Here is a 13434-nt window from a genome sequence, read left to right on the forward strand (position 1 = left end):
CATTAAATACACTTACATGATTTAAGTGCATAGTAATGTGTTCAGTGACACACAAATCAGGCATAACATTATGACCACCTTCCTAATAGTGTGTTGGTCCCCCTTTTGCACTGTGTATTCTGACACCTTTCTATCAGAACCAGCATGAACTTCTTCAGCAGTTTGAGCTACACTCCCACCATGCATCAATGAGCCTTGGCCGCCCATGACCCTGTCGCCGGTTTACCACTGTTCCTTCCTTGGACCATTTTGATAGATACTGACCACTGCAGACCGGGACACACCCCACAAGAGCTGCAGTTCTGGAGATGCTCTGACCCGGTCATCTAGACATCACAATCTGGCCCTCGTCAGACTCGCTCAGATCCTCACGCTCGCCCATTTTTCCTGCTTCTAACATCAACTTTGAGGATAAAAAAGTGCTGTGATGAAGAGATAATGTGTTCACCTCTTAGTGGTCATAATGTTATGCCTAGTCGGTGTAAGCTAGTTTAACATTTACAAAGGGTGTAAACACTTTAAGGTCTCAATTTCTTATGATACAACAAACTGATTAGAGATCAGCTGATTCTCAGCACGTGTAAATGCTGTTGGTTGTCATTACCAAAGCAAATGTGATGAGAAACCAGCATCTCCTACATAAACGTTCATATATCAGTGGAAAATTGTTTATCCTCGTGTGAAACAGGAGATGTAATGTTGTAGATTTTTTCATTTTGTCCCTGTCACACCTCATAACGGGGCTCCCGGTGAAATCCAGACGCCCTGGCACACGACTCCAATTAAGTCGGCGCGCTTACACCTATCAGCAGCTCCTCACCGCAGCACATGTGGCAGCTTGTCGTTTCTCACCGAATAATCACGCGCACCTCTGACGCACGGGGTGCGAGGCGCGTTACAGCAGGTGTAAGAAATCGATTCGGCTGTTGCCACGGCAGCAGCGGTGATGAGAGGTAAAAGAAGGGCTTCTTTATAGTTTAATTACAAGCTTAATACTCAGATGTAGGAGGGATGATCTGTGGGGTTTTTTGGCCTCCCAGTGGGAGAATCCGGATGAAAATGGGGTATTTATGCAGGTTGGAACGGTTCCAGAGTTCAGACAGCTGAGGAATTACACTCGTCGTCACGTGATGGCATCAGAATCTGCACTTAGGCACTGATAGCACAATCGTATCAGTGTGGATTCTCATTTGTTAAAATGATAAAGCCATAAGAGCCTAAAATTCAACTGCTTACACTTTGGTTCCATTCATGACAGAACAGGTAGTTACAGATTACCCAGAATTATTACTGTTATTATCATAATACATACCTAACTAATCCCTAACTAATTCATATGCTTATTATTACTATTATGTATACACCGATCAGGAATAACATTATGACCACCTTCTTGTTTCTACACTCACTGTCCATTTTTATCAGCTTTACTTACCATTTAGAAGCACTTTGAAGTTCCACAATTACTGACTGTAGTCAATCTGTTTCTCTACATACTTTTTTAACCTGCTTTCACCCTGTTCTTCAATGGTCAGGACCCCCACAGGACCCCCTCAGCACTGCAGTGACACTGACATGGTGGTGGTGTGTTAGTGTGTGTTGTGCTGGTATGAGTGGATAAGACACAGCAGTGCTGCTGGAGTTTTTAAACACCGTGTCCACTCACTGTCCACTCTATTAGACACTCCTACCTAGTCGGTCCGTCTTGTAGATGTAAAGTCAGAGACGATCGCTCATCTATTGCTGCTGTTTGAGTCGGTCGTCTTCTAGACCTTCATCAGTGGTCACAGGACGCCGCCCACGGGGCGCTGTTGGCTAAATATTTTTGGTTGGTGGACGATTCTCAGTCCAGCAGTGACAGTGAGGGGTTTAAAAACTCCAGCAGTGCTGCCGTGTCTGATCCACTCGTACCAGCAGAACACACACTAACACACCACCACCACGTCAGTGTCCACGGAAACACCGCTTTCCACTTTCTTAATAAGTTCTAACTTCTTAACAATACCTAGATGCACCTCTCTCACTCACCACTTTCTTTGTCTTTCAAAGCCATAATTAAGCATAAAACAGAGAAAAAGACGAGAACAAAGCGAGCCTCCCAGCAAAACAAAGCCTCTCACTCATGTAAACTGAACAACTGATTACTGAACTACTGGTCTACACTATATGCGGGAATTTTAAACAATCGGAGCGGATGTTCGTCTTTCCTAGATTTTGTCTGTTTAATCCGAAATCCGTTAAATGGAGGTCCGTTAAATCGAGGTTCCACTGTACACTTAAAAATGTTCAGCAAACAAACACATTTTGCTGATTTACGCCTGTGTAAACTTACTTACTGAAGTAAGTACTTGACTATTACATTTAGTTGAAATAAGAACGTATTGCTTTGCTCACCTGGATGCGGAGGAGCAGGGAATGGTAGCGGGTGGTAAGCTGAGTGACCCGGGCGCTCACCCTGGCACTGACATGGGCATCTTCCACAACCTGCTGAGCCAAAGCACTGAGATCCTCCATGTCACGCTGCTTCTGCCCAGCTTCCACCTGCCAGTGCTGAGGAACATGAAGAGAAACCTCAAGTCTTTACGCACGTATTGGTTTTTTAAATACTGCTACAGTGATCAATAACCATCTGCCATTAACCTACAAAACCGGTAATTGCTTAGTCAATGTTACTGACTATAAAACGTTATTTAATGTTGATTTTACAGCTAGAACCTGATTTTTAAATGGATAGTGAGGCTAAAACAGCAGATATTACAGACCTATATCAGGAACTCACAGAGCCGCTGGTATAATAATAAACAGAGCGTGTAGTAAAGTGATCCACGCACGTGCAGATATATTTAGCTATTTTTTCATTCATAGGATAATTAACCTCACACACAGTGTTGAGGTAGAAGCAGTGTTGACCTTGCCTCCATGTGGAGAACATCACTGGGATCCCAGCTGCATCGAATTCTGTTTGTTTATATTTGATTAGCATATTTACTGCAATAATTAAAAGAATTAAAATGACCTTCTGACCACCGACTTAATACGTCTATGAATATTTATTCTGTTAAACTGACTCGGATCATGCTATTTATCTAGCCGCTCTACATTACTAACACTGGCTAAATTAAGCTGCGTATTCTATTTATTTATTTTATTTTATTAGGATTTTAATGACATGTTTTACACACTCTGGTTACATTCCTGACAGAAACGGTAGCTTACACAAGATTCATCAGTTCAAGTGCTGACTTTTTTGGGTTGCTATATATGGTTTGTTGGTTAACAAAATGATGCACTGGTCGATGTTTTATTATGCTTACTTTTTAACTAAGAAACTATTTTAAGAACATAATTAAAGACTGTTCTTTTATTGCATCTTCCTCCCATTCTAGTCATATCCCGTTACCAGATCGCATTTCACTTTCTGTACTGCTGCAAACAGCCTCACAGCGAGACAGTCCTGGGTTCGATTCCCAGGTGGAGCGGTCCGGGTCCTTTCTGTGTAGAGTTTGCATGTTCTCCCCGTGTCTGTGTGGGTTTCCTCCGGGAGCTCCGGTTTCCTCCCACAGTCCAAAGACGTGCAAGTGAGGTGAACTAGAGATACAAAATTGTCCGTGACTGTGTTTGAGATTAAAAATTTGAACTGATGAATCTTGTGTAATGAGTATCTACCGTTCCTGTCATGAATGTAACCAAAGTGTAAAACATGACGTTAAAATCCTAATGAATAAATATAATACTGCTGCAGACTATCACACGACACCTCCGACATGTGTGCAGTACCGACCACTTCTGTTCACCCGCACAAGGAGATCCGTATCGCGCATGGAGAGTCACTGATCTCCATTTTCCCGACTCTGTGCAGGCGCCATCGACCTAAAAACTATTGTTTAAACAATGTAATCATAGATCTATCATATGCCTGAAAAAAACAAAGCCTTGCCTAAACCCTCACAAGTGCAAACATGACAGACTCATGAGCACCGCAGCCTTGACGTGTGTAAAATGTATTAAAATGTGTAAAACTGACATTTTTGCATGTCTGGTGTTGCATGAGCTGAGAAAATGTTTCTGGTTTTACATCCCTGTGAAGAAACCGCTCTCACACGTCTGAAGTCCTAGATAAGTAACATTAGAAAAGCGTCTCACCAGCAGTCGCTGCAGCTGGACGTCTTTGGTGGCAGAATCGGAGCGTCTGTGGCTCCTCGGTCTCACTTTGAGTTCCAGGTCCGTCAGCCACTGGTCCAAGCTTTGGAAACATCCTTCCAGCTGCTGAAGTCTGGTGAGGGTCTGCTCCAGACCGGCTCTGGTGTTCTCCAGCCTGTCCTGGTACGCCTGCCACTCTCTCTGTGCCGTCTCCAGAGCCCGGTCCTCTATCTGGGGAACACCCCACGGGATGACCCGCTCCCGACTGGACAGGGCCGAGTTCAGCAAGGCGTGACCCTCCGAGCAGAGTGACTGGAGCACCTGGAGAAGAAAATCACAGAGAACGATGACAGAGGAAAGAAGTTTGATAACTTGTTTAATGTAAGGTGTAGAACTGGAGAGTGATGCAGCGCACTGCTTCTTATTTCTTAATCACTGTTGTTCCTGCTGCTTTTAGGTCCTCCTGCAACTCTGCTCAAGATAGCTGGCTTATTAATGACCTTTCTTATTAGTTTAAGAATCATGTGACTTTATGCTCACTTGCAGCTCTTTGAGGGTCTTCTCTAGCGTGTTCACGTCTCCATCCAGGGGTGAAAGCAGAGCCAGGCTGCTCTGTTCTTGCTCCAGCCAGTCCTCGAACATGTGCAGACCCCTCTGGTACTCCTGGTGCACCAGGACCAGCTCCTCTGCCTTACTGACCGCAGCCTGGAACAAAACAACAGTCATACATGTATACTGTAGGTTATTCTAGTGAAAACAGAACGCTTTGTGTTGTATTCAGTAATGTAATAAACGTTCGTACCTTGGCTTTGTCCTTGGTGACTTCATAACGCTCGCTGAGCTTGTGTACCTCTTGTTGAGTGGCTAAATGTTCGGCCATGTTGGAACCCTTGGTGGCGATCGTCTCCAGAAGGCTGGAATGGCTCAACACCTCTTCATAAAGCAGCTGTGGGAAAAAAATACAAAACAGTCTTTAATAATGTGAATAATACAGGACAAAACAAGGGAAATATCAGCATCTGAAAAATACCTATGACCAAAAGTATCTGGACACCTGACCCCGGGCTTGTTGGACGTCCCATTTCAAAAACAAATGGTATTAAAATCAAATGATCTCTATGTGATGTTTTCAGCTAGAACGACAGCAACAGCCGCTCTTCTGAAAAGGCTTCTCACAAGAGTTTTAAGTATGCCTGTGGGAACCTGTGCACATTCAGTCAAAAGAGCATGTGTAGGGCTGAGGCACTGTGTAAAACAGAGCGGGTCCTTCCCTTAAAGGCTACCACAAAAATGAAAGTATACATTTTAGACGTTCAATACGACTGTTTGCAATGGGTGTCTGCGGGCTACTCACTCACCCACTAACTCACTTACTCACCCACTCACTCCCTTGCACCTTCACTCACTAACTCAATCACTTATCTACTCACCCACTAACTCACTCACTCCCTCAATCCTTCTTCATTCACTAACTCACTCACTTGCCCACTAACTCACTCACCCACTAACTCCCTAACTCCTTTTTCACTCACTCATCCACTCACCCACTTACTCCTTCACTCACTCACTAACTCACTTCTTCACTCACCCACTCAATCACATACTCACTCATTTACTCAATCACTCATCCACTTACCCACTCACTCACTCACTAACTCACTCATCCACTAACCCATTAACTCACATTTACTCATTTACTCAATTACTCACTCACCCACTAACTCACTCACCCACTAACTCCCTAACTCCTTTTTCACTCACTCATCCACTCACCCACTTACTCCTTTACTCACTCACTAACTCACTTCTTCACTCACCCACTCAATCACATACTCACTCATTTACTCAATCACTCATCCACTTACCCACTCACTCACTCACTCATCCACTAACCCATTAACTCACATTTACTCATTTACTCAATGACTCACTCACCCACTAACTCACTCACTCACCCACTAACTCCCTAACTCCTTTTTCACTCACTCATCCACTCACCCACTTACTCCTTCACTCACTCACTTCTTCACTCACCCACTCAATCACATACTCACTCATTTACTCAATCACTCATCCACTTACCCACTCACTCACTCACTAACTCACTCATCCACTAACCCATTAACTCACATTTACTCAATTACTCACTCACCCACTAACTCACTCACTCACTAACTCACTTTTTCACTTACTCACTCACCCACTAACTCACTCACTCATCCACTCACTCCTTCTTCACTCACTCACTCACTCACTTCTTCACTCACTTTTTTACTCACCCACTCGATTACTTACTCACTCCATCACTTACCGACTTACTCACTCGCTCACTAACTCACTTATCCACTCACCCACTTACTCCTTCTTCACGTACTCACCCAGTAACTAACTTCTTCACACACTCAGTCACACCCTTATTCATTTATCTATTCACTCCCTCACTCACTAACTCATTTACTCATCCACTCACCCACTAAATCCTTCTTCACTCCCTCAGTCACACATTTATTCATTTATTCACTTGCTCACTCACTTGATTTCTTCTATTTTAGCTAATTTGTGAAATGTAAATGTTTCAGACCCACCAGCTAATTTAGTAAGTGACAAATATGCAGTGTGAGGAGGATTTTTTTTCACAGTGCTGCATGTTTAAACGTCACTGTGGAGTCAATGAAAATAAATCTGACCAAAAAAAAAACTACAGCAGATAAACGCACCATGTTTCTAACTCTAAATTGTCCATTTAACAAAATAAAGGTGATTGATGACAACAGATGGTCGACCATACAATACAGCAGACGACGTGATACAGGATACACAGGTCGGCAATCTGTACCCTGCACATGGATTCTTGAACCGAACTGCGTACCTTAGCCTTGCGTAAATTGGCTGTCTTCTCTCTCATTTCAGTGCAGAGTTTATCTGAGTTGCCCAGACTCTCGTCTACCCGTTCCAGCCAGCTTTCAAACTGGCTCACGTCCTCCTGATAGCTCGTCCAGTGAGACAGCGCACCCTCAAGCTGGCTGCGGGATCAAAGCACAGGTACAGTTCAAGCTACTCCAGACCATACAGCACTTCCACACTGCAAATGTACATGGTGCAAATAATAATAATAATAACGTAAAGCTGAAATCTAAATGACCTTTTGCACTGTATGGAGGCAGAGAGGAGCGAGTCCCATGAGTCCTTGAGGTCCTGGATCTGTTTGCGAACTACAGGAACCCCCTCTGCAGACGTGTTCCTCTGGACCGCCTCGCCTCGGGTGATGAGCATCTTCAGCTGGATCTCACGCTCCTGACGAGCCGTCAGTAGGTCCTTAAACAGCGACACCATGTCAGTACAGGAATATCTGTTTGGTCTAATCTCAGTCTTGTTCTGCCAGATGTTTACGCTGATTTCTGAAGTTATGAAGCAGCTGTGTCTCAAATTACACCATCATACTAAATATTTTGTCCCATTGGTGCACTTTAGATGGTTTAGTTACACGCTGTGTGGAATTTAGGATGCTAAATTACAGAACGCAGTAATTAGTAAAAAAACGAATAAATGAAAGTACCTCGAGCTGGCTCATTCTTGTGACCAGCACACTTTTATCAGCGGAAGGTGAGCGACAGGTCTCGAGGACCCGCTGTGCTTCTGACAGCCAGCTCTGAAGCTCCTGCAGACCCTGAGAGTAGAGCTGGTGCTCTCCGACCACACGCTCCACCCTGGAGACCTTCTCCTGCACAGAACAATAAAATATATGGACATGATTCATTTCATAATTTGGTATACCTAACTGGCAAGTGTGTTCATTCATGATTTTAGGGTTTAGGGTATACATCGTAGGTATACAATAAGGGGATAAATTGTGGGTGTATAATGTGGGAATACATTGTGGGTATACATTGAGGGTATCGATAAGTAGATAATGTGGGTATATAATGAGGATATACATCATGGGTATACATTAAGGGGATAAATTGTGGGTATCTAATGTTGTTATACATTGAGGGTATACATTAAGGGTATACAATAAGGGGATAAATTGTGGATAAATAATGTGGGTATACATTGTGGGTATACATTGAAGATATACATCGTATGTATATATTAAGGGGATAACTTGTGGGTATACATTGAAGGGAATACATTAACAGTATACAATAAGGGGATAAATTGTGGATATATAATGTGGGTATACATTGAGGGTATACATTGTATGTATACATTAAGGGGATAAATTGTGGGTATATATTATGGGTGTACATCGTATACATTAGGGGGTTAAATTGTGGGTATCTAATGTGGGTATGCATTGAGGGTATACATAATGGGTATACATCGTGGGTATACATTAAGGAAATAAATTGTGGATATATAATGTTGCTATACATTGACGGTATACATCATGGATATACATTGTGTGTGTACATTAAGGGGATAAATTGTGGGTATATAATGTGGGTATACATTATGGGTATACATTGAGGTTATACATTAAGGGCATAAATTGTCCATTTAGGGTATACATTGTGAGTATACATCATGCGTATACATTTAGGGAATAAATTGTGGGTAAATAATGTGGGTATACATTAAGGGGATAAACTGTGGATATATAATGTGGGTATACATCGTGTTTATACATTAAGGGGATAAACTGTGGGTATATAATGTGGGTATACATCGTGTTTATACATTAAGGGGATAAACTGTGGGTATATAATGTGGGTATACATTAAGGGGATAAACTGTGGATATATAATGTGGGTATACATCGTGTTTATACATTAAGGGGATAAACTGTGGGTATATAATGTGGGTATACATTAAGGGGATAAACTGTGGATATATAATGTGGGTATACATCGTGTTTATACATTAAGGGGATAAACTGTGGGTATATAATGTGGGTATACATTAAGGGGATAAACTGTGGATATATAATGTGGGTATACATCGTGTTTATACATTAAGGGGATAAACTGTGGGTATATAATGTGGGTATACATTAAGGGGATAAACTGTGGATATATAATGTGGGTATACATTAAGAGGATACATTGTGGGTATATAATGTGGGTATACATCGTGTTTATACATTAAGGGGATAAACTGTGGGTATATAATGTGGGTATACATTAAGGGGATAAACTGTGGATATATAATGTGGGTATACATTAAGAGGATACATTGTGGGTATATAATGTGGGTATACATCGTGTTTATACATTAAGGGGATAAACTGTGGGTATATAATGTGGGTATACATCGTGTTTATACATTAAGAGGATAAACTGTGGGTATATAATGTGGGTATACATCGTGTTTATACATTAAGAGGATACATTGTGGGTATATAATATAAGAAGCACTATAACACTTGAATATAACTGCTTGAATATCTGTGTTACCGTGGACGGGTGAGTAAATGGGTAACCAGGTTACCTTGGTGCGGTTGCTCAGAGCGAGGTAGCGAGCTGCTAGCTGGCAGACCCGGTGCACAAATCCCTTCCCAGCAGCCTGACCTTCCCACAGGCTGTGAGCTCGTTCCCTCAGAACTCCCAGCTTCACCTCTACAGAGCTCATCTCCTCCAGAACCGCCTGTCAGGATCAACCAGAGGAAAAAAGATTCATTATTTTATTTCATAAACACAGAGACACAGAGCAGAAGAAATGCTCAGTAAACATCGTTCTGGTCTTTATAAAGGGGAAATAAATATTGTTTTTTATTCAAAGCTTAACAAAAGCATCAGTTCTACAAGGGATTTGAGTATTCATGGATTAGGAGGAGGAGCAGAACACACAATACAACAAAATACAAACAGAATGAATGAAAACCCTGATCTCGCAAAATGCATGAATGGCTTTATTATGGAACGTCATCGTGTCCTTTGTGGTCTCTGCAACACAAAGCTCTCGGAAATCAGAATTAATTAGATTTCAGTCTAATCCTGCACCGTATCGGAGAGCTGACTCGGCAGAATCAATGCTGAGTGCTTTACCGGGATAATTTCATTATCTAATACAAAAAAGAGCCTTAAATGAAGTGTTCAAATAGAGCGTAATTCTTATTAATCCTCCTGTCTACTCATCATTTAATTAAACGCACAGTACAAAGAGCAAAGCACCTCAGTACCGATTCCCTTCTAACATTAAAATATAAAATATAAGAGTATAATGGATTCGTCACACAATTACATAATTAACCATAAATTAGCCTGGTCAATAATCATCTCTATAAATCTTAGCTTAGTGTACAATACTCTCAGCCATAACATTAAAACCACCTCCTTGTTTCTACCACATACCACTTACCATATAGAAGCTCTTTGTAGTTCTACAATTACTAACTGTAGTCCATCTGTTTCTCTGCATACTTTGTGTGTGTTGTGCTGGTATGAGTGGATCAGACACAGCAGCGCTGCTGGAGTTTTTAAACACCTCACTGTCACTGCTGGACTGAGAATAGTCCACCAACCCAAAAAATCCTGTGAGCACTGATGAAGGTCTAGAAGACGACCGACTCAAACAGCAGCAATAGATGAGCGATCGTCTCTGACTTTACATCTACAAGGTGGACCGACTAGGTAGGAGTGTCTAATAGAGTGGACAGTGAGTGGACACGGTATTTAAAAACTCCAGCAGCGTTGCTGTGTCTGATCTACTCATACCAGCATAACACACACTAACACACCACCACCATGTCAGTGTCACTGCAGTGCTGAGAATCATCCACCACCTAAATAATACCTGCTCTGTGGGGGTCCTGACCATTGAAGAACAGCATGAAAGGGGGGTAACAAAGCATGTAGAGAAACAGATGGACTACAGTCAGTAATTGTAGAACTACAAAGTGCTCCTATATGGTGAGTGGAGCCGATAAAATGGACAGTGAGTGTAGAAACAAGGAGGTGGTTTTAATGTTAAGGCTGATCGATGTAAATCTAAATCTATCTAAATACAGACACATGGGATAATTCGGGATCGGGATAATTCATTGTCACTAGACACAGCCCGCCGCTGCATCTAGAAACACAAACTCAACTGTATTAGCCAAAAAAAGAATAAAAGACAGTTGAAACGTCTGCTTTGGTCAGTCCACGTTTCAGCTTGTTTTAGGGAAAAATAGACATGAAGTTCTCAGATAAAAAGGACCATGCTGGGCTATCAACCTAACCAGGCCTCTAACAGGCACAACTGGCTGTGACTGAGGGAAGGAGTTTTGCTAGAAGGAGAATTGCTATTAGGAATTGAACATTCATAATAGACAGTGTTTTACTGGCAGTATTTTAGCAGTTATGTATAGAGTTTTGAACCTTGTGGTTTTACCACTGCTTTACCCTGGTCAGGGTTGCAGTGGGTCTGAATTACTAGAAAAAAAGGCAGGAAACAACAAGTCAAGATCGCCAGTTCATTACAGAACACACACACACACACATGGCCTGACAGCATGTTGTCAACTTGTCCCACATGGACAAAGAGAGAACATGCAAACTATTTTCAGTGATATTGTGACGTTTTTGAAGCTTAATCGTTGTACCTGCAGTTTACTGAGCTCTAGTCTCTTGGCTGGCAGGTCGTGGAGGCGAGTGCTGCTCTCCTGTACGGTGATCTCGGTTCTGTTTAGCCAGTCCTGAAGAGGCTCCACACTCGCCTCGAACTCCTGCATCAGACCCTGCAAAGCCTGCACACATACACACAGAAGGGAAATGGACAAACAACAAATTTAGAAGAATTTATGAATGTTCCAGACTATATGAGTCTTGTTTCTGAGCATCTGCATCCATTTAGGGACTCAATTGACCACCATATACATGATAAACCAAAAAAATGACAACCCCCTGCCTAACATGCTGTCAAAACAGTTCAAAGCTCCTCCAATGAGACGAACTGTTTGATACGACGCAGTAAAAGCGAATCAGGTCGTACAAACAAAACTTAATGTGACTTATTGTACTAAAATAGCGAGCGAGGAATTTCATTAGTGCAGGAACTTATGAGCAATTTCTCCCTAGTAGTACAGACAACCGATTTTAATATTTATTTACATGTTTTACGTGACATATTTACATTGTTCATGTTACTGTTGATCATATGTCCATGTTTGGTACTTTTGTGGACCTTTGAGTGCTGTTTTGGGCAACTGCATTTTACAAACCAGTGCTCCCCCCTTTTAGTCCGTTAAATCGAGGTTCCACTGTAATAACAGTTGACATGTGAAAAGTTGTACCTGTAACACGGTCTGTCTCTGCTGCAGGTTGTCCATCAGGTTACTCCAGTCGTCCCTGGCAGCGTTCGTTTTGGCCCGCACCGTCTCCACCCTGTCAGCGGGCACCACGGCGTCGAGCTGTTCCCCGTGAGAGAGCACGGCGTTTAATCGGGTCTGGCCCTGCTGCCTGTCACTCAGGAACTCCTGCGGCACACAATGAGCGACGCGTCGGTCAGACGATCACAGATCAGAGGGCAATAAGTTCTAGCGGTCGCGTCCAGATCCTGACAGGCCCACTGCGGGGATCTCCTGCCTCCTGGCATCTGTGCACCCCTCTGTCCCCCCGTTTTATCCTCTCTCTGATCGAATCATAAAGACCCGGCTGAGCGTAAACAGAGCCTGTCTGCTGCCATATTGGTCACTGAGGGGACGCACTGGTGCGGAAACATTGTTCCACATTCAAGATGTAGTCGCTTCTAAATAAAAGATAAGTGCCTGCGTGTACCGCGCCGGTTTTCGTCTGACTGAGATGCCGCCTACGTCTGGTCAATACAAGGCTAAATCAATTGTGACAGGATGTTATATGTTTGATCACTGTCTGTGAGGAGTTTCACATGTTCTTCCTGTGTCTAGGTGGATTGGCTAATCCTAACTGACCCTAGGTGGAGTGGATGTGTTGCCCTACGATCGCTTTTGCCACCGCTTTATCCTGGTCAAGGTGGCAGTGGGTCTGATTTATTGAACAATAAGTAGGAAACAATCTGTACAGGTCACCAGTTCATTACAGGTCACACACCCACACAGCCTGACAGCATGTCGTCGACCAGAGGAAACCCACATGGACACAGGGAGAACATGCAAACTGCCCGTCCAGGAGATCAAACCCAGGCGATAATGCTACTCACTGTTCCACCATCTGACTAAATAACAAGGGAGCGTCCGACGCCTCCTCAGCGCTGAAGGCAATCCCAGCATTCAGTGCGGCACGACTTTTCTCACCAAAAAATTTAAATAAATTATCGTTGATGTTTAATTTGTATAAAGGTGTAATTATACGAGTGGCGTTTATTTGTAAATTCAGGCTCATCAGGGACAGTTTA

General features: G+C 42.8%; 1 protein-coding gene across 5 annotated transcripts in view; it reads right to left on the bottom strand.

The window, feature by feature from the left end:
* The window catches only part of syne1a (spectrin repeat containing, nuclear envelope 1a), a 252167-nt gene that overhangs the window by 122954 nt on the left and 115779 nt on the right, over positions 1 to 13434 (bottom strand). For all 5 annotated transcript variants that reach the window (XM_063002393.1, XM_063002390.1, XM_063002389.1 and 2 more), the window contains 10 exons: positions 12356 to 12538; positions 11666 to 11809; positions 9571 to 9726; positions 7697 to 7861; positions 7283 to 7455; positions 7010 to 7163; positions 4943 to 5086; positions 4681 to 4845; positions 4144 to 4461; positions 2395 to 2550 (listed from right to left, as the gene is read on the bottom strand). In XM_063002393.1, the coding sequence (XP_062858463.1) occupies positions 2395 to 2550; positions 4144 to 4461; positions 4681 to 4845; positions 4943 to 5086; positions 7010 to 7163; positions 7283 to 7455; positions 7697 to 7861; positions 9571 to 9726; positions 11666 to 11809; positions 12356 to 12538 (1758 nt within the window). The remainder of the gene's footprint in view (positions 1 to 2394; positions 2551 to 4143; positions 4462 to 4680; positions 4846 to 4942; positions 5087 to 7009; positions 7164 to 7282; positions 7456 to 7696; positions 7862 to 9570; positions 9727 to 11665; positions 11810 to 12355; positions 12539 to 13434) is intronic.

This window comes from Trichomycterus rosablanca, chromosome 9 (assembly GCF_030014385.1).
Source record: "Trichomycterus rosablanca isolate fTriRos1 chromosome 9, fTriRos1.hap1, whole genome shotgun sequence".
NCBI lineage: Eukaryota > Metazoa > Chordata > Actinopteri > Siluriformes > Trichomycteridae > Trichomycterus > Trichomycterus rosablanca.